This window comes from Pipistrellus kuhlii, unplaced genomic scaffold, assembly GCF_014108245.1.
Source record: "Pipistrellus kuhlii isolate mPipKuh1 unplaced genomic scaffold, mPipKuh1.p scaffold_m20_p_15, whole genome shotgun sequence".
Classification (NCBI taxonomy): domain Eukaryota; kingdom Metazoa; phylum Chordata; class Mammalia; order Chiroptera; family Vespertilionidae; genus Pipistrellus; species Pipistrellus kuhlii.
In genome coordinates this window covers 32,646,497-32,674,496 of record NW_023425460.1, presented here as the reverse complement: position 1 = coordinate 32,674,496, position 28,000 = coordinate 32,646,497, and the positions used below count along the sequence as shown (strand labels likewise).

General features: G+C 39.0%; 1 protein-coding gene across 6 annotated transcripts; it reads left to right on the top strand.

Annotated features, from left to right (window-relative positions):
• Window positions 1–59: 59 nt before the first annotated feature.
• OGA (O-GlcNAcase) lies at window positions 60–27,994 on the top strand. Of its 6 annotated transcripts, XM_036437844.2 has the most exons (16): window positions 60–713; window positions 4,861–4,912; window positions 5,319–5,416; window positions 7,160–7,290; window positions 7,624–7,795; window positions 9,635–9,733; window positions 10,918–11,202; window positions 13,235–13,393; window positions 13,837–14,450; window positions 14,823–14,997; window positions 18,163–18,248; window positions 19,198–19,302; window positions 19,986–20,071; window positions 20,338–20,530; window positions 24,518–24,677; window positions 25,883–27,994. In XM_036437844.2, the coding sequence occupies exons 1-16, from the start codon at window positions 515–517 to the stop codon at window positions 26,017–26,019; spliced, it is 2,751 nt and encodes a 916-aa protein (XP_036293737.1). In that variant the 5' UTR covers window positions 60–514; the 3' UTR covers window positions 26,020–27,994. The 6 variants fall into 6 exon arrangements, with proteins under 6 accessions (XP_036293737.1, XP_036293739.1, XP_036293738.1 ...); XM_036437845.2 differs by lacking the exon at window positions 24,518–24,677 and having other exon boundaries at window positions 67–713; XM_045582030.1 differs by lacking the exon at window positions 10,918–11,202 and having other exon boundaries at window positions 69–713.
• Window positions 27,995–28,000: the final 6 nt, after the last annotated feature.

The following is a 28,000-nucleotide window of genomic DNA, read 5'->3' as shown; positions in this document are numbered from 1 at the left end:
GGAGGCGGGGGAGCCGGGCTGAGGGGACCGGTCTGAGCCGGTCTCCGGCGCAGGCGCAGTGCGGATAAACAGGAAGCTGGTGGTAGCGGCAGCGGCAGGAGAGACCTCTCGGGGTTTCGGGGGGGAACCAGCGGAAGAACGAAGCTTCCAGGGCGGGCAGCGGAGGCCAGCTGAGGACGGAGAAAAGCCGCTTTGGCCGCCTGCCTCCCGGGGGCGAGAGGCGCAGCGCCGCTCTGGGCTTAGGCCTCCCGCTCCGCCGGCTCCGGCTGCGGCTGCAGCTGACAAAGGGCTCGCTCCGGCGCCGCCGCCCTTCTCATCCGGGCACTCGGGTCCCTGCGGAGCGGGCGGGGGAAGGGCGGAGGGGGAAGGGCAGGAGCCCGGGAGCCGAGCACTTGGAGCGGAGGAGGCCCTGTCCGCGGCTCTGGCCCGGGGGTCCGGCAGGCGGAGGCCGAGGAGGAGCCGCGGCCGAGGAGGGCCCGTAGCGGTGGCGGCGGCGGCGGCCGGGGCCAGGAGGATGGTGCAGAAGGAGAGCCAGGCGGCGCTGGAGGAGCGGGAGAACGAGCTCAACGCCAACCCTGCCAGCTCGGCGGGGGCAGCGCTGGAGCCCCCGGCCACGCCGGCCCCCGGGGAAGACACCCCGGCCGGGGCCGGGGGCGCTGCGGCGCCCGGGGCGGCCGGAGGGGCTCGGAAGTTCCTGTGTGGCGTGGTGGAAGGTGAGCGTTCTGCGCGGGCCGGGCGGGAGCGGCCCCTCCAGGACTAACAGGTTCTGTCCTGGGGGGCGGTGCCGGGGGCTCAGAGCCCTGGGGTTGAAATTGGACCCTGCTCACCCGGGCGAGAGGCGAGGAGGTGGGCAGGCCTCCCCTCTGGTTCTTAAATGGCGTCGAATTCCCCTCTGGCGATTAAGCCCGACCCCACCCGCCGCGGGCTGCGAGCCAGCCTCTCCTGCGGAGGCGGCGGCGGGAGCGAGTGCTGGGCTCCCAGTTGTACTTACGTGTCTGTTCCCGGGGATGTTCCTCTTGGGAAAAAATAACCCCACACGTCTGCTGGTTGTACTCCTGCAGGGGAGAGAAGCACAGTAGGCCGACAGCCTTACTATTTCCTTTTAGCTTAGAATTCTTTTTTTTTTTTTTTTTTTTTTTTTTGCTGGCCCGTCATCCCCCCCCACCCCCCATTTGAAGATTCACTTGCAGCCCAGGAAGTTGCCCCTTGCCAACCACGGTGCTTTGCCCCCCTCCGAGGGAAGGAGCTTTCCTTTTAATGTCTGAGATACGGAATTTTAATTGAGTGACTGCAGGCGTGGTTTTAAGAATGCCCTCGAGACCTCCCTTCCCGCTTTGGAACGATGGACTTTTTTGGTAGTTGGGGGAAATGACACGATTTATTAATACAACGGGCAAATATTCCGCTGTATATGTGGCGTTGGAAGCGTTCATCAGATACTTTGTTACCGTTTCCTCGAGTACAGCATATACAGATGGATTTGAATTTACTGAAGTATTTGGGCCGACCCAGGGTTTCCTAGCTGTCTGCTTTATTCTCTCCTATACGTCAATGGCATGTATAGGAGTAAAAGTGCATAAAAATTAGTCTATAAAGAAACCAAAAAGCATGGAAAAGGAAGGATTGTTGCCCTCTTAGTATCAGTGTTATCGGTATACAGCAGCAGTTTTCAGCAGTTTTCATTTCATGGCACATATAAACTAATTACTGAAAAACTGCAGCACACTAAAAAATTGATTTTTTTTTGTCAGTCTGACAAAAAGATCGGTATAGTGTTGATTAACTCACACCGGATAGCTATTGTGTTGGCTGTTGTCATGTTTTAAAAATTCTTGTCACACACCAGTTGCAATTTGCTGGCATAGTGTACACATTTGAAAGATGGGTGATAGTTATTGCATTTTAGGTAAATTGTAGGGTGTTGAGAACAGACTAATTTTCAGTAAGGAGTGAAACAGCTCAAAAATTCTGTTTAACATGCAGAATTTGGGGGAAGACAGAATGGAAAACTACTTTTGTATTTGGAGTTAATATTGGAGGATACAGAAATCTTAGACTAGAGTGAGTCTAGGGAAACTTACCTAAAGTAATTAGATAAAAGCTTGTTGTAGTTTGAATAAATTGGTTTGTTTTTCAGAATGGTATTGAAAGTGAACTACTCTTTTTAGAGAATAGACTTTTCTTGTTATGTGTTGTCCCACCTCTGTCCCATTCCCTTGTATATTTTCTTGGTGGCTACTAAGCACCTGATAGTCGTTTGTTTGTTTGTTTTTATACTTGTAAGTTGGCACTCTTCCTAAAATGAACGGGATAGAAAGAAATACTGTATGTATTGTCAGGATTCCTTTTTTGTTTTCTTTGTTGGTTTTAACTTCTTTGTAATAGCACTGCTTCCTCTTTCTGGTGCCAATTAATCAAAACCAACCTGACTTTCGAAGAGCAAAGCTAGGATTTCTGAAAGTGATTCTTTGCTATATTGAGGCAGCTTTAAAGTGATGTTTAATGCATACTCCTTTAAGAGAAAAATGATAATGTTAAGTGTTCTAGGAAAGCTATAAAGACTTGTATAAAATTTACCTACTGTTGTAAGCAAGATCACCTTAAGAGGGTGATCACCTGTAAGAGGGTAACCCTGAATTGTCGAGATTGAAAATTGCTGGTTTCATACATTGGTATGTAATGAATGTTTCGGGGGGGAGGGCTGTCATTGTCCTTGTTTGTGGTGCAGAGTAACCATCTTGTCTGGATATTGGAGTTTAGTCCATTTCAGAAATTTTGGTTTTATGTTCGTCTCATAGGTAGATTATGTGTACTGGCTGTGTTTGTGTGTGTGTGTGTGTGTGTGTGTGTGTGTGTGTGTATGTATATGTATGTATGTATGTATATAGACACCATTTTGTATTCAAAATGCAATTTTAACCTTCTTCATGGTTCTTCTGAGAGGTCGTCCTAATAATCTCTTGCAGATATATTTGACTGCGAGAGGGAAAATAAAGGTTAGGCGAGTTTGTAAAGTGTGATTAGCACAACAATGAGCTCCAGTATCAGTTTAGTGCTTATACTACTAAAATCATCAGTCTGCAAATTTGATTCCTGCAATGTGCATTATAGTGCTTTGCTCCAAACCTGGGACACTCTGGAGCAAGTAATATTCTTGAATTATCAGTTGTTCAAACCTTTGCTCTGGAATTGAGATTGCTTGAGCCAGTTTGGGCCAGTTCCATTGTTGAATTTGTTGTGAATGTAGTTTAAGGTGTTTTTTGGGGTTCCTTTTATATCGGGACCTTTGAAAATTTTGATGATAAAATTAGGTCAGTCAGGTTATTTTCTAATCCTGTTCTTGATTCCCCACCCCCAACCTTATTATCTCCCCTCCCTTCTTTAAAAGCAGTTTAACTCCCCTCCTAGGTAGTAATTGTTACTAATAGCAGTTTTGGGTTACTTTGCTTCTCTTTCCCCCATTGTAAGATTGAGATAAATTTTTTAAAATTTAGATTTAAATATATATATATATGTATGTGTGTGTGTGTGTGTGTGTGTGTGTGTGTATATATATATATATATATTTCCCCCCCTCCAAAATAAGAATGTTTATTTGTTTTTATGTTTGTTTTTGAAGAGTTTTAAATTGATTTTGAGAGAGAGAGAGGAGGTGAGAGGGAGAAATACCAGTGTGAAAACGTGAGAGGGAAACATGAATATCAGTTGCCTCTACACACCCTCTACTGGGGATCAAGCTCACAACCTGGTCATGTGCCCTGATGTGGAATCCAGCTGGCAACCTTTTGGTGTCCAGGATGACGCCCAACCAACTGATCTACACCGACCAGGGCTATTTTGTTGTTCATTTGTTTTTTAATATTTTTATTGGTTTCATAAAGGAAGTGAGGGGGGGAGGGAGGAGGGAAGGGAAGGAGGGGGAAGGGAAGGAGGGAGGGAGGGAGGGAGGGAGGGAGGGAGGGAGGGAGGGAGGGAGAGAGAGAGAGAGAGAGAGAGAGAGAGAGAGAGAGAGAGAGAGAGAGAAACATCAATGATGAGAGAGAATCATAGATCAACTGCCTTCTGCAACCCAGGCATGTGCCCTTGACTAGAGTTGAACTCGGAACCCTACAGTCCACAGGCTGATGCTCTGTTCACTGAGCCAAATCAGCTAGGGCTCTTTTGCTGTTTTTAAATGACTTTATAAGTAACTAGAGGCTCAATGCATGAAATTCGTTCCTTCCCCTGTTAATGCCACCACCACCAGCTTCCCTTCACAGCTCTGGCTTCCCTCTGCAGCCCCAGCTTCCTCAGGAGGGTTATCCAGAAGGATGTCAGGTCTAATTAGCATATTACACTTTTTTTTATTATAGATGTGTTCATGATAGAAAAATCAGAAAATTGACCCAAACAAAAAGGGAATAAAAATTCCCCTATATCCGAAACCCGTATGGCTCAGTGGATAGAGTGTTGGCCTGCGGACTGAAGGGTCCTGGGTTCAATTCTAGTCAAGGGCATGTACCTTGGTTGCGGGCACATCCCCAGTAGGAGGTGTGCAAGAGGCAGCTGATAGATGATTCTTTCTCATTGATGTTTCTCTCTATCCCTCTCTCTTCCTCTCTGTAAAAAATCAATAAAAATAAATAAATTAATAAAATAAATAAAGATATATTTAAAATATTAATAAAAAAATTCCTCTATAATATCACCACCCAAAGACACCTTACTGTTTTACTTACTAAATACCCTTCAGGTTTTGGTATAATTTTACACATCATTTTTTCACAAAATGGGATTGTATTGTATGTTTTGTAACTTTTTCGCATACAGTTTAACGGATTTTGAAACTTGAAAATAATTTTATTCTTACTTTGAATCCAGGATTTTATGGAAGACCTTGGATTATGGAACAGAGAAAAGAACTCTTTAGAAGGTAAATTTTTATTTTATGATGAAGAGTCTGAAATCATTAACATTTCCTTTTGTTTGAAGAAATACTAACAAGAAGCCAGATGCAATTTGATGATTTCTCAGTTGTAGAAGTTGATCTTTTACCTCTTCTAAACCTAAGCCATTGGTTTTCAAACTTCCCTGGGGAAACTGAATATATTTTGGGTTTCACCTGCCTCACTTGGAGTTGTTATGTTTTTAGTTAAGACTGTTTAGTATGCTGACATTTGTTGTAATATTTTTTACAATTCCACAAAAAGGTTAAAAGCTACAGTTCCAGAATATTATTAGCTTTTTAAGAGATGCTTCAACAAAAGGGAGGAAGATGAGATTTTTACAGCCTGTGCATGTGCCTGTTTATACATAATACAATTTTCTTTCCCCTCAAGGCTCCAGAAATGGGAATTAAATACATACTTGTATGCCCCAAAAGATGACTACAAACATAGGATGTTTTGGCGAGAGATGTATTCAGTGGAGGAAGCTGGTAATCTTTTTGTTTTTAATCCATAAATTCAGAATGTGTGAAGAAAACAGCTATATTTTTAATATAGTGGTATAAAAATTTTATTAAGTATTTTTTTCACTTTGTAGGTAGTTCTATTTGGTAACTACATGAGTTAGTGCAGATTGAAAGACTAGTGCTAACTGTGCGTAGCCATGGTGTGATTCATGGGGATGCTGGTCTGACTCCATCTGTTCTGTGGTCATAAATTGTACATTTTAACTTCTGCCAGTGGTCTACATAGTGGGCCACTGATGAAAGGGTGCCGAAGTAGGGGTAGGCCTGGAGCCAGGCAAATGAGGCACCCATCTTGGACACAAATTTTATAGGACTCAAAAAAAAAAAAATTGGGATAAGTAATATTTTATGCAACTTTAAACAAAGTTAATGCAAAAAAAAAAAAAATCCGCCAAAACCGGTTTGGCTCAGTGGATAGAGCGTCGGCCTGCGGACTAAAAGGTCCCGGGTTCGATTCCGGTCAAGGGCATGTGCCTTGGTTGCGGGCACGTCCCCAGTGGGGGGTGTGCAGGAGGCAGCTGATCGAGGGCGCTCTCTCATCAATGTTTCTAACTATCTCTCTCCCTTCCTCTCTGTACAAAATCAATAAAAAATATATTAAAAAAAAAAATCCATTAACAAAATACCAAAAATTTAAATAAAGATAGGACCAGTATTCTTGATCATTCTCCTTTAGGCTTAAGTATGTTTTGGTCTTGACTACTTGATTATTATTATTGGTCCAGTCTTTATTTAAAATAAAGACCTCACCAGAGTTCAGGCCTGTACTGAAGTGAAAAGCAATCTCTTAACTGTCCTTATATGTGTTTTTATGTTGAGTTAGTTAAATAAAATTGGTAAAGTATATCACAGAACCTTGTTGTAAATTAGACAAATGGTGCTTTAAAAAAAAAAAAAAAGAGAGAGAGAATGGCTTTGCTCTTTTTTAAAATACATTTTTATTGATTTCAGAGAAGAAGGGAGAGGGAGAGAGAGATAGAAACATCAATGATGAGAGAGAATCATTGATTGGCTGCCTCCTGCATATCATACAATGGGGATCGAGCCCACAACCTGGGAAGGTGCCCTTGGCCGAAATCAAACCCAGGACCCTTCTGTCCACAGGCCGACACTCTACCAACTGAGCAAAACTGGCTAGGGTGACAAATGGGGAAACGTTTTCATACTTGGAATTAAATGATGTACATACAGGATGTTTGGTTAGAGAGCCCAGCCAAGGCACCGAAGACAAAGTTTTCTTAAATTATGAAGAAGCAATTAAAACTTAATCCCATCTTCATCAAGTGTTTACTACTTTGTATAAGTGTCTTCAACTTAATTGTTTTTTGGAGATGCTGGTAATGAACTTTAATGTGATCCATAATCAAAATGTATTTTGAGATACCACTGAAACTTATTTAAAGATATATTCTGTGTTGTGCAATAGTTTTTCAGTTTATTTAGGAAAACTAGAACATTTTAAAAACTTAAAATCTGTAATGAATATTTTTCCTGTAGTTATAAAGATGAGGGGGCAGGATTGTTAAGGCCATCACTTAACCCTGGTTTTTAAAAAAAGCATTTTTTTTTGTTATATTGAACATAACAATTTTGTGAAATTAAATTTTTTGACTCATTGTAAATTGGAGAAATGACCTTTTCAATCGAAAGGTAAGGTTCTGTTAGTTTTCTGTGCTGCTTTCTAAAAACATGGACTCTGTTCTTTAGAACAACTTATGACTCTCATCTCTGCTGCGCGGGAATACGGGATAGAGTTCATCTACGCTATCTCACCTGGATTGGATATTACCTTTTCGAATCCCAAGGAAGTTTCTACATTGAAACGCAAACTTGACCAGGTAACTTCCTTAACTTTTTCATTCTTTTTCCCTGAATCAGTACCTGAAACTAAGTTTTCTGTGTTGCTTTTATGGTGTTAAAAGGAAACCAAATTTATACTTTTTGTTTCTGTATAGATTTTTTACTTGAATGCTTTTGATAGAAGGGTATTTTCTAAAGTTTACTGGAGGTATCAGTGCTTCTCAAACTTTATTTTGCATAAGTACTTTCTTAAAAGAATGCTTATAAGTGATTTTTAAATATAACTATTAAGTATATGCTTTAATTTTGGAATTCTATACTTTTTACTCTAAGATGAGCTAGTAAGGCTTCTTGTTTTTTTCTTTCCCTAGGTTTCTCAGTTTGGGTGCAGGTCATTTGCCTTGCTTTTTGATGATATTGACCATAACATGTGTGCAGCAGATAAAGAGGTATTCAGTTCTTTCGCTCATGCTCAGGTCTCCATCACAAATGAAATTTATCAGTACCTAGGAGAGCCGGAAACTTTCCTCTTCTGTCCCACAGGTATTGTATACAATAGCTTTATACTTAGTCTTGAAATACATACCTTTCCAAGGACCATGTTTGGGCTTTATTGTGCTGTACCCTCTCTCTTGGGTGTATGAAGATAGAAATTTTTTTTCTAGAAGATACTTCTCAAGGTCTTAAACTAAGACCTAATAAATGATAACTGAATAGGCAAAAGATTTTATGTATTTTTAGTACTGGAAGTACAGTAGTCCCCTGTTATCCATATTTTTGATTTCTGCAGTTTCAGTTACTCATGGTCAACCACGGTTGGAAAATATTACACGTTACCTGCCTACTAGTCATTTAGCCGTTTGGTTGTCAGATTGACTGTTAAGGAATTGTGCTTGTGGTCAGGTAATCCTTATTTTACTTAATAATGATCCCAAAGCACAAGAGTATTGATGCTGGCAGTTCAGATATGCCAAAGAGAAGCGGTAAGGTGCTTCCATTAAGTTAAAAGGCGAGTACAGCCAAAACCGGTTTGGCTTAGTGGAAAGAGCGTCGGCCTGCGGACTGAAAGGTCCCGGGTTCGATTCCGGTCAAGGGCATGTACTTTGGTTGCGGGCACATCCCCAGTGGGGGCTATGCAAGAGGCAGCTGATTGATGATTCTCTCTCATCGATGTTTCTAACTCTCTATCCCTCTCTCTTCCTCTCTGTAAAAAATCAATAAAATATATTTAAGAAAAAGAAAAAGGCGAGTACAACACAATAAGAGAGACCACATTCACAGTGCAATATATTGGTATAATTGTTCTATTTTGTTATTAGTTGTTAATCTCTTACTGTGCCTAATTTATAAATTAAACTTTATCATAGGTTTGTATGTGTAGGAAAAAACATAGTATATATAGGGTTCAGTACCACCTGAAGTTTTAGGCATCCACTGGGGTCTTGGAATGTAGCCCAAGCAGACAAAGGAGAGCTACTGTATATGGACATTACATTTTCAGGATTTCTAGTATCAAAATGAAAATTAGAAAAAAAACACATTTACAAAGATTTTAATTTAGTCGTTTTTTATTTCTTCCTGCCTCTTCCTTCTTTTTGCCCATGTATCTCTGTCCTTTATCATTCCTCCCATTCCCAACGAGTCTCTTACTTTCAGAAGTCAGCATAGAAAGCTTAATAATTTTTTTCCCTTTTTCCTCCCCTCCTTCCTTTACTTGAAAATGTTTTCTTCCATTGAAAATGTTTTAGTCTCTTTTAATTGCCTCTCAAAATTCAGCTTAGAAGAAATTTTCCCAAGAATTAACTTCTTATTCAGGAAGAGAAAATAAGTTCCAAGAAATTTTAGACAATTTATTTAACTTTGTATGTCTGTCTTGAGTATTGTGAGCCAGTAACCTTATCTTGGTGGTCTGATACTACATGAGTACTCAAATAATGTTCAATAAGATTATACTGGAATTACTTAATTCACTATAAATTGTAATTTAGTTGCAGTTGAGTACTAATATCCATGACCATAATGTTGCATTCTTTGTTAATCCATTCAGTCTATTTGGCCTCTGATTGTAACTCAAAAAATGGAGACAAGTCAGAATTATGTAGAAAATGCTAAAGTCTTAAATTATTTCTGCAGTAAACTTCTGTGATCATAGGATTGATCTGTACTCAAATATTGAAGGGAGAATATTAGGTTTTGTGAATTGACTTTAAAAAAATGAATTTATTCTTAAATGAACTTTCCATTTGCATTTCCTTTGGGGCACGACATGGAGGCCTTTATCATATGGATGAAAAGAATTTAGTATTAGTAGACATATTTTTTCCATTTAAAAACTCATGACCATTTCATTCCTAACTATTTTATGTTCCCCCTACATTTCAGAATATTGTGGCACTTTCTGTTATCCAAATGTGTCTCAGTCTCCTTATTTAAGGACTGTGGGTGAAAAGCTTCTGCCTGGAATTGAGGTGCTTTGGACAGGTAAGTCTTTAAGATTTATACCGTGATACTTGAATTAACTAGAACCTAGAGAAGTTGGTTGTTCTGGTTAATTGGATACTTTAAAAAAAATTATTTATTGTTGAAAGGATTACATATGTGTCTCCCCCTCCCACCCCCCATTGTCCTCTCCCAGCCTGCCCCCAGCCCCAGCCTTTACTCCTCCTCTCCCCCTAATTGGATACTTCTTAAAAAACTGAGCCTTAATCAGAAAACTTTGTTATTAAAATTCTCTTTTACAAAGTATTCACTCTTCACTTAGTATAAGAAACATCTGTGATAAATAATACTGATAAATAATAGATCTATAGGAACTGGGCTAACGGGTGTTGATCTCAGCCCTAGGAGATTGTTTTGTTACATAAAATGAAAGCTGGCATACTTGATTGATAGCTAGTAATCAGCAAGCTATATGAGCTTTCATTCTAAGAATTAAGGTCAGCCCTACCCGGTTTGGCTCAGTGGATAGAGCGTCAGCCTTCGGACTGAAAGGTCCCAGGTTTGATTCTGGTCAAGGGCATGTACCTTGGTTTCGGGCACGTCCCAGTGGGAGGTGTGCAAGAGGCAGCTGATCGGTGTTTCTCTTTCATTGATGTTTCTAACGCTCTATTCTTTCTCCTTCCTCTCTGTAAAAAAAAGAAAATATATATTTTTAAAAAAAGGTCAGAAACCCCCCCAGTGTTTAGATTAATTGGGCTCTAATTAAGGATATACTATGTTACATTGGAAAAAGAAATTGTTTACATAAAAAACTTTCTTACTAGCATATCAGTTTGAGGAAGCTTGCCCAAACCTTAAATTTTCATACTTTTTGACTGATTCTGTTTCTAGGAATCTGGAGAAATATTGAGGTGGGAAGGTGAATAAAACTGAGTAAAAAGACATGTTGCTGCATTATTTTACAAAGAAAAATAGCCCTGGCTGGGTAGATAAATTGGTTAGAGTGTTGCAGGTTCAATCTCTGGTCAGGGCACATACAAGACACAACCAATGAAAGTAATAAATAAATCGAACAACAAATTGATATTTCTTTCTCAAATCAATTTAAAAAAGAAAAGTTGTTAAAAAGTATCCATATAACAAAGAAAACACAGTTAAATATTGTATGCGGTATATTTTGAAGAACCATGGGTGAGGGTTTTTTAATAAAACGTCATTATTTCTAGGTCCCAAAGTTGTTTCTAAAGAAATTCCAGTAGAGTCCATTGAAGAGGTTTCTAAGATTATTAAGAGAGCTCCGGTAATCTGGGATAACATTCATGCTAATGATTATGATCAGAAGAGACTATTTCTGGGCCCATACAAAGGAAGATCCACAGAACTCATCCCACGGTTAAAAGGAGTCCTGACTAATCCAAATTGTGAATTTGAAGCCAACTATGTTGCTATCCATACCCTTGCCACCTGGTACAAATCAAACATGAATGGAGTGAGAAAAGATGTAGTGATGAGTAAGTATACCACTTAACCCTTGACCTTGGGAGAAGAGCTGGGTTAACTAGAGACATTGGCAAATAAGTGTTCATTTGTTGTCACAGTTTGATATTTTTTTAAAGGTATGTTACTTAGTTCTATGAATAAGATGTGTACATATATGGTAGAAGAAGGGTTGAATGGCTTTGGACAAGTTACCTAAGAACCTTTTGGCCTCGGGTTTTTGTTTTTAAAATGTCACTTAACCTTTGACTACTCTAACTAGTCTATTACTGTTATGCTATCCCTAGAATTCTGATTTATTGTAGTTTATGTTTTTAGGTAACTTTATTAATGGGATATTTTAGATGACTAGATATTCTTATCTGAATTACTTTAGATTCAACTTAATGAACCTATTCTCATTTTTTAAATGTTGGCTTACTGATTTTTTATTTATGAAAAAAAATTCCTAATTGATTTGCAAGTAAGAGAATGCTGATAATTATTTATTAACTTTTTTTTTTCCTGGGGAGAGGAGACACTTTATTGTTTCTCGTGGTCTCAGGAGGCCTCTGGTTGGGCTGGGTCACTGGTTTCCCCCAAAAAGATGCTACTCAATGGCTATGTCCCCCACCAAGGACAGAAACTCTGAAATCTGGACAGGCCTTCCTTCTTGTCCTTTTCCTCAAAGATAGACGACATGTCTGTGTCACAAGTAACACCTGACAGGCAGTGGATCATCTTTTTTTGTTACTTGGAGGGTCATTAACATTTAAATATCTATTGTGTGGTAAGTGTATCTTACCAACACTAAGGGTACAAAAATAAAGTATTCCCTAATGTTGAAAAACATAGTCTGGTATTGTAGAAAGTATATTGGCAACTGTACTTATAATATGGCAGGAGCTGAGATAATTACCTACAAAGTGCTGTAGGAACACGGGGAGGAAGCGATTATTTCTGATAAGCAAATTTGGTGGTAAAAAACAGTGTAATAGAGAAGGGATACTTAAACTATGTCAAAGTATGAGTAGTTTGTTGGACATTGGTGGAAACACTGGACACTGAACATTCAAAGTTATTTGAATTTTGGCTCATTTGGGGGTATTGAAACGTCACATTGTGATGCTTGGTGGTAGGTAGTTGTATAGTGTGTGCTGTTTTTTTAATTGGGGTGACAGTGGTTAAAAAGATCATAAAAATTTCATGTGTACATTTCAATGATACGTGATCTGTATATTGCATTGAGTTTCCACCACCCACAGTCAAATCATCTTGTTATATTTGGAATATAATTCTATACCCCTGCTTCCAGTTCTGTTTGTTGAATTAATGCCTCCCTTTATAGCTCGGTCATTGTTACCCTCCTTCTTCTCCCCTCCCCCCCAACCCTACAAAATTAGGATATAATCTCCATTCCCTCTGTATTCATGGCACTTAGCTCCTATTTCTTCTAAGGCAGGGCATGAAGCATGTTGAGAAGTAGTAGACATTAGCCAATCTGGGCCATGTAAGGGAAAAGAGAATAGCTAAGAATAGAGGGTTTTGAATACCAACCCAGAGTTCATACTTAATTTTCTCCACCACTTTCCTGGTTCAGAGCTTTCTTATTTGCTTATTATTTGTGCTCATATGTGGACTCTCTAATCACTTGTACACCCCCCCCCCCCAAATGCACTTAGTTTGCCCATTATTTTTTCATAATTATTTACCCATTAAGTTATAAGCCCCTGAAGGGTAGGGAATGCTCTCTTTATGAAAAGAATAGTGCCTTTAACTTAGCATTCCCAGTAATTGGTACTCGGGCATTTATGAATGACTTTTCCAGTAATTCTAAAATTATTGTTTTTTTTTAAATTTCAATTGGGATTTTACATTTAGCGATACATTTATAGGACTTTTAGGTCCTATACTAATTCAGCATAAATATTGTTCGGTGAAGGTCTTGCACTTCTATGTTAAGGTTTGTTGTTTTGGTTCTTTGCTTTTCTGGTTATACTCTAACAATTTGTCCCCCTTGTCAGGAGGCTTTTGTAATCAGAACTGTTTTGTTTTGTTTTTTTGCAGCTGACAGTGAAGACAGTACTGTATCAATCCAAATAAAGTTAGAAAATGAAGGCAGTGATGAAGATATTGAAACTGATGTACTTTATAGTCCACAGATGGCTCTAAAGTTAGCTTTAACAGAATGGTTGCAGGATTTTGGAGTACCTCATCAGTACAGCAGTGAGTTTTGGGCCATTTTTTGTAATGGGGTTGGATCACATGGTTGAGTCAAAAAATAAAGAACATTTGGGATGTGCCTTGCCATAGGCCCACCAGGCAAAATGATTAGGGCTCTAGAGAAGAGTAAAGTTTTTAAGTCATGGTTGTAAATAGTTATCTTGTTAGAATGCTAATTTGTTTTAAAAATATTTATTTTGAGATACTTATTTAACTGTTTTTAAATGCAGATCTTCAAAAGAGGATAATAGGTATTGGCATATTTAGGAATGTTTATCATCTGTTTCTTCTTTCTCCACTTCCCTGGTGATTTTAGACTTTACTCAGGGTTTACATTATTTGGAAACTCAAACTGAAGTTCCAGTTACAGATATGATAAGAAAATGTCTGATCTAATTTGTTCCGTTTCTAATTTTGGTTATTTTTGTGACAATTTGTTTTTGTAGGTAGGCAAGTTGCACATAGTGGAGCTAAATCAAGTGTAGTTGATGGGACTCCCCTAGTTACATCGCCTTCTTTAAATTCCACAACTGTAGTTACAACGGTTTACCAGGAGCCCATTATGAGTCAGGGAGCAGCCTTGAGTAGTGAACCGACAGTTCTGACCAAGGAAGAAGAAAAGAAACAGTCAGATGAGGAACCCATGGACATGGTAGTGGAAAAACAAGAAGAAACAGACCATAAGAATGACAATCAAATATTAACAGAAATTGTAGAAGCTAAAATGGCAGAGGAATTGAAACCAATGGACACTGATAAAGAGAGCATAGCTGAATCAAAATCCCCAGAGATGTCTATGCAGGAAGATTGCATCAGTGATATTGCCCCTATGCAGACTGATGAACAGATAAACAAGGAGCAGTTTGTGCCAGCTCCAAATGAAAAGCCTTTGTACACTGTAGAGCCAGTGACTCTGGAGGATTTGCAGTTACTTGCTGATCTGTTCTACTTACCTTATGAGCATGGACCCAAAGGAGCACAGATGTTACGTGAGTTCCAGTGGCTTCGAGCAAACAGCAGTGTTGTCAGTGTCAATTGTAAAGGAAAGGACTCAGAAAAAGTGAGTATATTTATTTATTTGCTTCTCTAGCCTGGATAGGTCCCATGTTGATGATATGGAGGAGGTATTAAAATGAGTACACTGGTAACTGGCAGAAAATTGACCAGATCTTAAAATATATTCTATAAAGTGGATGTGCACTCTACCAGATCTGGTACATAGAGTTCTATAGTTTGACCTTACAGTTAAGAATGAAGGAAAGTCAAAGTTGATTATTTTAGGAATATTTGTCAGTTTGAGTTAACACACACTTATATTGATGTCTAAAGAATTTAAGCAGGCACCTGATAGCAAACAGCTTAATTTAGAACTGTTTTAGATTATTTTTATTAAGCTTGCAAATTTTTGAGTCTTTTTATTGATTCTCAATAGATTGAAGAATGGCGGTCACGGGCAGCCAAGTTTGAAGAAATGTGTGGACTAGTGATGGGAATGTTCACTCGGCTTTCCAATTGTGCCAACAGGACAATCCTTTATGACATGTACTCCTACGTTTGGGACATCAAGAGTATAATGTCTATGGTGAAGTCTTTTGTACAGTGGTTAGGTAGGTGCACCAGGAATAATCTCTTCCCAGACATATTGTCCCTTACAGAAAAAAAGACATTATCCCACAGGAGAAAAACATTTAGGGAATTTGCAAATTTCCAACTCTTTAAATTCTTTGCCTAGAATTTTTCAAACGTGTAGCCATTGTCGCATACTTGAGGTACAAGTCTCAGTAAATACATTGAATATATTGATTTTTCTCCCTTGGGTTAATTCAGCATAAATATTGTGTTAGACAGTACTGACTTTAACTTACTCTGACTGAATGCTTCCTGGATGGGACCCTTTTATCCCACTTTTGTCTGATTTGGAGATGAGACACTATGAATTGTGGCTCTGTAAGCTCTCTGCTGCTTGCTGTGTCTTGATAACCTTAATGCCCTTTAACAGAACAATTGCCGAAATGACCTAAGGGGCCTGGCAAGAGGAAGCCATCCTCCCAGCCCTGTGCGCATGCGAGCTTTAGTAGTGGGCTATTCTGGTGCTACTTAGTATTGCCTCACATGGCCTTTTCTTTATCTCTACCAAGTAATTGGTTTTAGCAGGGGATGGAAGTTACAGCCCCCTAAGAAATCTGTCCATTAAATGGACTTCTTATGTCTCTCTCTTTTTTTTTTTAATGTTAAAACTTGGTAAAAAGCACCAGCATGGCCAAATTTCTCCAGAGACCTCATTTCATTTCCAGGTTATCATTCCAGCAGTAAGGAATATGTAATGGACTTACAATGCAGCACGCAGCAGGCAGCAAGGCTAACTGATATGTCATAGTTTTCATAGTAGTCACAAATACAATGATGGGTTACATGGTCTTGGTTATGAAGAAGATGTGTGAAATATTGTGAGCTTAGATTAACTAAGGAGTAGTGGCAATGAGATTTCTCACTTTTTACCTATATACTTGGGGTTCTTAAATATTAAAAAATAAGTTTCCTGTTACACAATTAGGAGCTAAAATTAGTCTCTGATTGTTAATTGTTAATTTGAAAATATAGGACATATAGCACATACATATAGCAGAACAGGTAGAAGAGAGAATTTTTACCTTTTGTTAAAAGGCTCCAAGAGATACCTCTTTTCTGTGGTAGATTTCTGCTCTTTGGCTCAGGTGAAACCTCTATGTTGGTTGTTGGATGCAATAATTGCCTTCCAGGCTTCTGGCCTGAGGGTTATAATTAACCCTTGTAGGGTTTTAAATATTAAATTTCTACTCTGAAATCTGGATTATTGAGCTTGAGAAAGTATCTCTTAAAACATTTGATATTCAGCTTTTAATTCAAGAATTAATAAAAATTAAATTCTTGATTATATAGATATTGTGTTGTTTCCTCTCAGGCTTTCCCTCTGTTTTGTGCAATGATGGTGTAGCTTTCTCAAGTTATATAGATAGCTGTTGTACAATCTCAAGCTCAGAGCACCTTAGAAGTTTTAAATGATTATCTTTGAAAAGCTTACTAAAAGCTCACAACAAAGAGAGTATTTTCATGGTTCTGTAGTAATTTCAGGGAATTACCAATTAGAACCCTTTGTTTTCCTCCTCTCTCCAATCCAGCTGGCATTCAGTCCTTTAAAGAATGTGGCTGTGCAGTACTTTTGATTACTAACGACTTCTATTATCTTCTTCCCCATTGTGTACAGATGGGAGAATCCTCAGCACAAGTGTCTACTACTAATGGATGGACAGCGGCAGATGTTCACAGCGCGTCCTGATTAATTAGTTTAAATTGAAAGGTTCTATCTGTGAGGTAGCTCAGGTAGATTTAAGGGCAGTAGATATGCACTGAAGTCACGTTTGCGCAGCGACTGAGGCATTAACCATGTTTTTATTTACACAGCTCTTCGTACATGCAGCTTTTTATTGTGATAGTTGGAAGTGCTAGTTACATTGTAGTCTCAAAGTGGGGGGCAGGGGAAATTGGCTTATCTTAAAGTTTGAGAGCTATAGTTTTTCCTGCAGTGTATATTTACACTGAGCTATGGAATGGGGCAAGTTCTCTTCATAGCCTAAAAATTTTTACCCTATTCGTATTTACTTTACAAATATTACATTATATGTTCTTTTTAAAAATACCCCTACCCCTACAAAACGACAAACCTCGATATAATAATTTATTAATGGGCCTGAATTGTCAACAACAAAAAAAAAATTGGTTTGCTTTGGGACTGTCTGACTAGCACATTATACCTTGTACTGATGATGAGACTGTTAACTTGAACAGGAGGTAGAATGCTGTCTTCAAATGGAAAAGACCTATGTTGCGCTGCTTATCTTGTCAGAAGACTAGGCAGATGATTTTGATTTGGCCTCCCCATATTTGCCTTTAATTATTTCTATTGTTAGCTGCCTTTATTGCATGTGAATATGAAGGTGATTAAATGATAAACCTTAATGCTGACTTCTGGACCCCAAAGCCTGCTACTTCAAGCATCTATTCAGTGCACTGCCAAGATTATAATGGCCAATCAGAGGAGCCAGATATTGTCATACTTTTAAGAAAAGTACAATATATCTTAGCTCTGGACAAATTGGGAGCATCAGTTGGCTCTTTTTAGTTCGCAGTTTCTGTCAGGCTGGTATTATTACTACCCAGTTTGAATCTGAATTGTCCTTGTTAGAAAAAATATATTGTTCTCGTGGCCAACTTATGGACAATTTCTTTTATTCTGTTGAATTTAGTCTTCTGACAAGATTAACCCTTTTTCTCCCCTTTTCCCCTTTCCTGTACCCTTCCTCAAAATGTGACTTCAGACAGGTTTAATTCCTTCATAGGCTGTGATAATAAAATGTCTCATTCATTTCACTTTATACAATAGTTACTGTAATTTTACTACAGAGCAAGCAGCAGACTTGAACAGGAGGTAGAATGCTGTCTTGATTTTTATGGTCATTTCTAGACAATATATAAACTCGACCCAGACAAATTTGACACTTGCTTCCCTTCCAAAAATTAAAGATAGAACTCTTAACATTGATTATTAACCAGAGGAAAAACATTAGTATTGAAATTTTATTATGAATTAAAAAAAATTATCACAGCCTTGTCCTGAAACCCTGGATTATTATTTTTAGAGAGCTATTTCCACAAAGTGTTTGTTTGTTGGACGTTTGAGACCTCAGGAAATCCCCTTTCTCGTAACATTCTCCGCTTGGATCTGATCTCAACAGGGTGTCGTAGTCATTCTTCAGCACAGTTCTTAATTGGAGACCAAGAACCCTGGGCCTTTAGAGGCGGTCTAGCAGGAGAGTTCCAGGTATCAATATGAATTCACAACTGAATTGACATTTTCTTTGTTTTATGAGAAACCTTATGTTGCGCATCAGATGGCTGGAAGGATTGGTCTGCCGAAGGCTTTCTAGTCCCAAATTCAATTTAGTTACATAGCTGGATTTTAAATCAAATTTTCCTCCTCTTTCACAGTAATTTCTGAAGGAGATGCTGCCAATTCCCCCCGCGCCTGCGAAGCGCAGCGGCTCTAGGTACACTTCACATTGTTTCTTTGCAGGTCGCACAGCATTTTAATCTGCGCCCGCAATGCACAATGCGCGCATGCTTGTCTGCCAGTGGAAACTCCATGAGCAAAAAGGATGAATAATTATCCAAATGATGGTGAAAGAGCTTATGGATACTGTCACAATTATCTTATAAATAAAACACTTGAAAGAACAGTGTTAGTGAAAATATGAACGAAATATGAAGCGTTTTTGCTATTAGAATTTGTTCATGGACTTTTCAGGTGCTCTACTTTTCTCCCCCCAACAGGTGCTCTGCTGCGCACAGCAAACTGAAGCGCATTGCTTTGGGGATAAAGCGTCTCCTGGACAGATAACCCTCTTCAGACCAAACCTCTCCTTCTGACATTCTGTTCTGCCATCTTTTAGTAGAAAGATGGTCTATATGAGATTTAAAAAAAGAAAGAAATTTGTCATAATTGGAATGGATTTTTTTTTTTTTTACTGTAAATTTAAATCCCTATTAATAAGCCACTAAAACTATGTAATTCAGTTAGGGTAATTTCTATTCAGAAGCACTTCCCTCCCCCAGTAAAGAAGTGTTTATTTTAGTAAAATATAGTACACCCCTCATCTTTAGGTCTGCCTGCAGTAGCCAGTTAATATTAAGTTGGTAGTCTGCAGTGTACACTCATGTAAAAAAATGAATATCTTGCCAACACTAATCCATCTTTTTTTTCCCTCCCACAGCGTTTGCTGCCAATTGATGGGGCAAATGATCTCTTTTTTCAACCACCCCCTCTGACTCCTACCTCCAAAGTTTATACTATCAGACCATATTTTCCTAAAGATGAGGTAATTGTCTGTCTACCAGCCTGGTGTATGGTTATGGTGCTTATTCCTATTTTTCTTTTGAACTCCTGGTTAAAAGAATTAGTTCTGTCTTAAAACATGAACTTTAGATAGAGTTAACTAAACATTGATCATGGACGAGGGGATATATTTAAGGAAGAACCTAAAAGTTCATTATCTTGTGCTAAGGTCTTTAATTCCTCCCTTAAAAAAAACTAGATGAAATGTATTCAAAGTTGAAATTACTGACCAGTCCAAATTGTCTAAATGATATGTTGTCTTGACTGATTTTCTCCAATGTATTAGTATTCTATAATTTTCAGTTGGGAATTGCCTACAGGCTAGTGACAGTCAGCTACAGAGAAAAGAAAGCCTGTTTAAAGACAATAACATATCCTGGAAAACAGACAATTGATAGTTTGCTGGATTTGAATCCACTACTTACTGCCTATATACACCCTCTGCAAAGCACTTTGTAATGTTTACTATAACCATGCTACTTTCTACTGGTTTTACAACTATGATTCAGTGAGTAAACCTTTATTTAAAACAGCAAAGGTTGATAATTATGACAGGCCAGGCATTTTGTTATCTCCTGTCCTAGAAGTACAGTCTGACTTATAAATCACATTAAGTTATGTTGTCAATTTTTCTTGATGTGTTAGTTAACTAGATTGTATTTTCAGGCTTCCGTGTACAAGATTTGCAGAGAAATGTATGACGATGGAGTGGGTTTACCTTTTCAAAGTCAGCCTGACCTTATTGGAGACAAGTATGTGATGAAGTATTTGGATTTGTTGGATTTGGGAAGTAGACATTTCAAAGCCTGATAAAGGTTGAGGGGAGGAGATGACTGGAAATAGTTTTTTAGAAATCTTAAATTTGAATATTAAGATGTGTGTATTTCCAGTTTTTTTCAGATACCAGGTATAGTTTCCATAGGTTGTCATTCAAATACTTGGGGCCTTAACATTACTGAAGTCTGTATTTTGTGTTAGTAACTTACAAACTCACTCTGGCCTTTTTTCTTCTGAGCAGGTTAGTGGGAGGGCTGCTTTCCCTCAGCCTGGATTATTGCTTTGTCCTAGAAGATGAAGATGGCATATGTGGTTATGCCCTGGGCACTGTAGACGTGACCCCCTTCATTAAAAAATGTAAAATTTCCTGGATTCCCTTCATGCAAGAGAAGTATACCAAGCCAAATGGTGACAAAGAACTCTCTGAGGCGGAGGTAATGCACAGGTTTAGAATTCCACTATAGTAATTTTTACTGAATAAGTACTTATTAAAAAGTAAGCATATACTTTAAAAAAAAAAAAAGTAGGTCCATCTTAAAATCTCAGTGCTTCCTGAATTTCTTATTGAAAAGAATCTTAGGGCTTATTCTTTTTTTTTAATATATAATATAGTTTATTGATTTTTTTACAGAGAGGAAGGGAGAGGGATAGAGAGTTAGAAATATCGATGAGAGAGAAACATCGATCAGCTGCTTCCTGCACACCCCCCATCAGGGATGTGCCCACAACCAAGATACATGCCCTTGACTGGAATCGAACCCTGGACCCTTCAGTTCACAGGCTGACGCTCTATCCATGGAGCCAAACCGATTAGGGCCTTAGGGCTTATTCTTAGCATGTTATTTTCTACGGTTCCTTCATCGTTAGGACTCTTTTTGATTTGGAAGCATAGTTCTAATACTTCCTTGGGTAAAAACACAGTATAAACAACTTTCCTGTTTTTCCCCCCCCCACCAAACTTAAGGATGTTCTCTGGGTACTCAGGACAAGTGTAGGACAACATTTGCTTGGTTATCAGGAAGCTAAGCTGGCTTTCTTAGTAAAGCTTTTCTCATTGTAATAAAACAATAGGGGTGAGCTTCTGGGAGTCTGCCTTCTGATAGGAGCACTTGTTATGTCTGTTTCAACTTCAGTGGATTTTTCCTCTAAAAAAAAAGTGTGCCCCACATTGGTCAATTAATGATTATTTTGGTTTATATATTGCATATATATTTAAAAAACAACCCACTATTTTACTTATATATCTATCCACAACTAGCTTTATTCACACATCACTTTGTAAAGATTTTAGAGAGAGAGAGAGAGAGAGAGAGAGACACCTTTTTGTCACATTTATGCATTCACTCTAGGGGCCCAGTGCACCTTGAAAGAAACTGTGGGCCTCGCCGGGACCGGTTTGGCTCAGTGGATAGAGCATCGGCCTGCGGACTGAAAGGTCCAGGGTTCGATTCTGGGCAAGGGCATGTACCTTGGCTGCGGGCACATCCCCAGTGGGGGGTTGTGCAAGAGGCAGATGATCGATGATTCTCTTTCATCGATGTTTCTAACTCTCTTTCCCTCTCTCTTCCTCTCTGTGAAAAATCAATAAGAAACTGGGGGCCTTGAGGCTGAGGTGGGCACGGGTGATTCTCGGCCCATCTTCTGTTCCCCTGACCCGCCCCTTCCACTGCAGCCCCCCACAACCATGTCCTGTCTGCCAGCAGTCCCACTCCCGCTGCCATGGTGCCACGTGCTGACAGCGCCAGCCCCACTTGTACCTGCTGATGGTGAGGAGCGATTGGGGCCAGAGCTGTCGGGGTACAAGTAGTTATAGGCTGGTTGGGAGTGGCATTGCTAAGGGATTTACTTTAAGAAATATATATATATTTTATTGATTTTGTATAGAGAGGAAGGGAGAGAGATAGAGAGTTAGAAACATCGATGAAAGAGAATCATCGATCATCTGCCTCTTGCACACCCCCTACTGGCGATATGCCCACAACCAAGGTACATGCCCTTGACCAGAATCGAACCCGGGACCCTTCAGTCCCCAAGCCGACGCTCTATCCATTGAGCCAAACCGGTTTCGGCAAAGGGATTTACTTTAAAAAGTGGTGGCTGCTGCCCAGGAGCAGGGGGAGGTGGAGAAGCCCTGAGGCGATTGGGGCTGGCAGCCATTGCTCACACCCACTGATATCACTGAGCAATAGCGGCTGGTGCCAGGCACTGGCAGTGGGTACCAGTGGGGCTGGCACCAGCCCCAGCAGTAGTTATGAGTGCTGGGCGGCATTATGGTGCACGGGAGCAATGAATTTTCAATAACCAATAGAGGCTCGCCCCAATAACAGAATAGAGCCCTGCCTTGGTCTGGCGCCCCACTCACCTGTTCCAGCATCCTGTCGTGGCTGATGCCTACCGTGTTAAACGCATGACCCCTCATGGTCAGCGTACATCATAGTGACTGGTTGTTCTGCTGTTTGGTCTATTTGCATATTAGGGTTTATATAAAGAAATTGTTTGGTTATTGTAGGTGCCCTGATTGGGGATCAAACCTGTAACCTTGGCATATCAGAACGATGCTCTAATCAGCTTAGCTATCTGGCCAGGGCCAGCACATGCATTTTTATTGTTTGAAATATCACTCGATATTTTTCCATTGATCTTTTAGAGATAGTGAAAGAGAGAAGGAAAGATGGAGAGAGACATTGATGTGAGAGAAACACATCAATTGGTTACCTCCTGCACTTGCCCTGACCAGGGCCCTGGCTGGGGAAGAGCCTGCAACCAAGCTATGTGCTTCCGACCAGAATTGAGCCCAGGACCCTTTGGTCTGCAGACTGATGCTTTATCACTGAGCCAAACCGGCTTGGGCAACACATGCATTTTAAAAAATGGTTCCTTCTTAGGATAACTTCTTACGTTCAATAAATACTTTCAGGAATATATTGGACTCTTAGTTTGCTCCTCCTTTCTGAAACTCTCCCTATACCAGTGTACTCACATTCTCTCTCTAGTTTTATTATTATTTTTTATCTTCTTCTCCTAGCCAGGTGGCTTTGTAATGGCATCACTAAGGGATTGCATTGACACTGACTGCAGAATGCTGGTGACTGAACTGTTGATGTGTTGCTGCTCCATATCTGACAATTACTGTTTCCAGCATAGGAACATAAAAAGAATGACCATATAAAATGTGTCTATTAATAAACTTTCTTTAAAAAGTGGTAAAATGTAGCCTTGCTGGTTTTGGCTCAGTGGGTACAGTGTTGGCCTGCAGACTAAAGGGTCACAGTTTCGTTTCCTGGTCAGGGCACATGCCCAGGCTGCAGGCTCCATCCCCAGTGAGGATGTGCATGAGGCAGTTGATCAATGGTTATCTCTCACCATTGATGTTTTTGTCTCTCCCTCTCCCTTCCTCTCTGAAATCAATTAAAAAAAAAAAAAGATATATATGTAAATATATATATATTTTTAAGTGATAAAATTTACATTACATAAAAGTTAACATCCTAACCATTTTTAAGTATACAGTTCAGTGTTAAGCATATTCATATTTTTTATGAAAACCAGACAAATTAAAATTTTATTTGGTTTTGGTCAATGGTTAGAGCATTGGTCCATGGGTTGAAGAAGGGATGCAGATTTGATTCTGGTCAAGGGCATATACCTCGGTTGCAAGCTTGATCCCTGGTCCATGTTGGGGCACGTGTGGGAAGCAAGCAACCAATCAATGTCTCTCTCACATAGATGTTCTCTCTCTACCCCTCCCTTCCACACTCTTAAAAATCAATGGGAAAAATATCTTCTGGTGAGGATTAACAACAACAACAACAAATTTGTTTTGAATAATTTTGAATTTAAAGGAGTTACAGAGATAACACAGAGTTCCTTTATGTACTTTAAAATATATTTTTATTGATATCAAAGTGGAAGGGGGAGAGAGACACATCAGTGATGAGAATCATTGATTGCCTTGTGCATACCCCTACTGGGAGACTGAACCTGCAATCTGGGCATGTGCCCTGACCCAGAATGGAATGGTGGCCTTCCGGTTCATAGGTCTATGCTCAACCATTCAGCCATGCTGGCAGGACTACGGAGTTCCTTTATATCGCTCACTCATTTTCTACATTTGTCCAAGTCTACCAACTTAGGTACATTACTATAAATTTCACTACTCAACAGTTTTCCCACTAAAGTCCACTTTCTGTTCCAAGATCCTAAATATAGCATATACTATATTTAGAGTTTTAAAAAGTGAAAATGTTTTAGCTAGAACTGTAAGTTAGTTAATTCTCTATGTGATAATTATATGACTAGAGGAGTTATTGAATATTATTTCCCTTCCTGTTATTGAGTTCTATAGTTGGGATATAAATATAGAATGAGTGGATACTGAAAATCAAAACAGATTCTAATTTTTAGAAAATTCTAATTTTTAGAAAATAATGTTGAGTTTCCATGAAGAGCAGGAAGTGTTGCCAGAAACTTTCCTTGCCAACTTCCCTTCTCTGATAAAGGTGGATATTCATAAAAAAGTAACTGACCCAAGTGTAGCCAAAAGCATGATGGCTTGCCTCCTATCTTCACTGAAGGCTAATGGTGAGTACATATTTGTGGAGTTGCTGGTGTTTGGGTTAGGTGGGGATAGGACTATGTTTTAGGTTAAAAAGAAGTGAATTATAGTGAATGTACATTCCCTTCTCCACCATTTATGATTTGGCTTCTGAATTATTGTGCAAGAATTGCTTGAGTATTAATCATTGAAAAATGCTTCTCTTTTACACAATGAATGCTTATTTTGAGCCTCAAGTAAATGAGAAGTGAACACATGAGGATATATTTATTTTGCCAGAGACTCATAAATGATAGTTGAAAATTAAATGAACTTTGGGGAGAAATTTCATTTAGGAATACAGACACCCGTTTCCTTCAAACTTGGCTAAACTCAACCTTCAAAAATATGTGGCTTTACATAAGTATGAAGTCTTTTTCTGTGAAGAGCCAGTTAATAAGTATGCTAGGCTTTAAGGTCCGCATATGGTTTATGTTGTAGTGTTTTTTAAACAGCCTTTTTAAATAGTAAAAAAAACTTAACTGTAATCTTTGGGCAATATAAAAGCGGGCAGCTCATTAGAGGGTGGTTGATACATTGAGAATGCACCTGTTGCATTTTTGTATCATTTGAGTCAGTGTTTTCCCTTTGTGGGATAATTTAAACAACCCTGCATACTTCTTAGTGTTGTGCTTAGAACTTAATATTAAAACATCAAGCAGAGGTAACCTTTTTTTTTTTTTAAATATATTGATTTTTGTACAGAGTGGAAGGGGGAGAGAAAGAGAGTTAGAAACATCGATGAGAGAGGGTCATTGATCAGCCGCCCCTTGCACACCCCCTACTGGGGATATGCCCTCAAAGAGGTAACCTTTGCTTTAAGGTCTCTTACGACCTCTTCCCCAAAAGGTTTTCTTTCTGGAGAAGAGTTGCACTTACAGTTGAATTTTTTCAATTGAGGTATATTTGGCAGTTAAGAATTGTATATATTTATTGTACAACTTGATGATTGGAAATACATTTTGAAATAACCACATCCAAGCTAGTTAACATATTCATTTAAGATAGTTATTACTATAGTATTTAATAATCATTATTAATATTCATTTAGTATTAATACAAATTTAAAAAATTGTAGACTAATAATAGATAAGTTCCCACTATGATTTGTTTGAAATATATTAAAAGAGTAGTCAATTTATATCTGTAATTCTACTAATTAATGTATTTTGATTATTTGTTTTATTTCTAGGCTCCCGAGGGGCTTTCTGTGAAGTGAGACCAGATGATAAAAGAATTCTGGAATTTTACAGCAAGTTAGGCTGTTTTGAAATTGCAAAAATGGAAGGATTTCCAAAGGATGTGGTTATACTTGGTCGAAGCCTGTGACATTTGGCACTATGAACTGTCCGAAAGTCTCTTAACTTCACCTGGTGGGTAGTGGTTGGGGTCTTTATACAGTTCAGCCTCTGGAGCGGCCACAGATGAGTCAATTGGGATTGGAAACAAAGAAGACTATGTAAAACTCATGCATCATATTTTGAGACTACTCACTGGTTAGAAGATAGTATTCAGCAAATCCTATAGGAAATAGATACGTGGGCCCCTTTTTGGGTCTTGTGTTAGGTGTCAAGTCCTCTTACATGGGCTTATAGGAAGGGGGTCTTCAATAAATGTAGTCAGCACTGTTTTCTGCATCCAATGTGGTTGCATTTTTCACCTTAGAGTAATCAAAATCATTTGTCATCCTCCTTGGCTTATTGAATGAAATGTCTCATTCTTTGGGGACATGGCAGAGATGAGAAAGATTTAGTGGATTTCAGAGCCTTCAGGGTGGAAATTCCAAGTGGGATGGTTGTGGCGTAGTATAAGCTGAATAAATGATTTCAATTTTGGGCAGTTATTCTGCTTTTTGTAAAGCCATGGCCAGTTGTCTCCGGTAGTGATGATTGGTTCAGGCGTGTTGTGCTTTGTAGGGACAAATGTGCATTTGTTTGTGGCAAAAGCCTAAAAATGACAAGCTTGTAAATTTTTTGTATATAAACTAGCTGTGATCTGCCTACCTTTGTGTTTACCGGTTTTGTTTCATTTTGAAAATGAAAGGTGTGATTCAGGATGGCACTTTGAATAATATAAGTCAGTGGAAAGTGACTTTTTTGCCTTTGGTTGGTTTAGGCTTCTTTTTTTTTTTTTGGAAGTTTTATTTTTAAAGTGCCTCTCACCTAAGCTAGGCCACAACCACTTTGGGTATGAGAGCCTAACTTCATAGGACTCAATCTGTGCAAGTGCAGTCACTTCTAGAAATTAGCCTCAATACAGGTCAGCATGTGTGATGTTAGTTTGACATCTGTCAAGTAGGGTTCAGGGACTGATCGGTCCCATTTGCCCCCAGATCAGTTGTCCTTTCATTTCAAGACCTGTTACTACTGGTTTTATTAAATCACAGCCTAATTCTTGCATGTTTGTATTGAATTTTTAAAAGAGACAAATAATGAGTATACTTTAATCAATGACTTAATGGTTAATTTTTCCTTTACAGATTCTGAGAGCTTCATGTATTTTAATTTAGATTTGGCGTATTTAAGGGTTCTGAGCATGAGGCTAGTAGGTAATTTCTGCAGGGTTCATTTTTTCATCATGACTGGCTGACTTCTTCATAGATTTATAACTGTTTTATTATCAGCTTCCCTGTAGTTTTGTATCAGATAATTAACTTTGAGCTGAGGGAAAGGGCAAGGAAAAGGAAACTTGAGACATACTTTTCTTCATAGGATTCCCTCAGGATGGGCTTTGAGAGCGTCTTCAACGGTGGTACCTAGAAGGGGTTCCACTAGTGACTTCCACCAAGGCCCGTGAGTGGCACTGAATAGGGGAGATGAAGGGAGGAAAGAAAGAAACCTCTAACTGATAGATATAGTAGGTTGGAAAGTTTGGACCACATTTGCATTTTCAAGGCTGAGGTATGAAAGGAGTATCTACAAGATTGGTTTAAACGGCTTAGTGTCATGGGCTTCTCTTTAAATATGTTTTCTACACTAGTGAATAATTGTGGCATTTTATCTGGAGCATTTCAGGGCCAACATCCTATGAATCAAGACTTTTAGTGTTCGCTTGTGGCTTTTTCTTGGCTTTTAATAACTGGCTAGTCGTCTGGTCACAAATGCTGAGAACCAGATGTTCATGCCTATACATTCATCACTCTAGGATTGTAAAATGCTATGCTACTTCTATGGTTATGAATATTTATTAAAGTTGGAATGACATTTCCTTGATTGTTTAGATCACAGCTCAGTTCTTGTAGAAAACGAACTGTAAATTATGTGAAGATCATGCAAGAGGCAAAATAAAACTTGAAGTGAATGTGTATGGT

Bases quoted from the DNA above. Each gene is read 5' to 3' on its own strand.
- OGA (XM_036437844.2), top strand. From the start codon at position 515: ATGGTGCAGAAGGAGAGCCAGGCGGCGCTGGAGGAGCGGGAGAACGAG. The intron at 13,394-13,836 runs GTGAGTTTTGGG...TTGTTTTTGTAG, and splicing joins AGTACCTCATCAGTACAGCA to GTAGGCAAGTTGCACATAGT. The intron at 14,451-14,822 runs GTGAGTATATTT...GATTCTCAATAG, and splicing joins AAGGAAAGGACTCAGAAAAA to ATTGAAGAATGGCGGTCACG.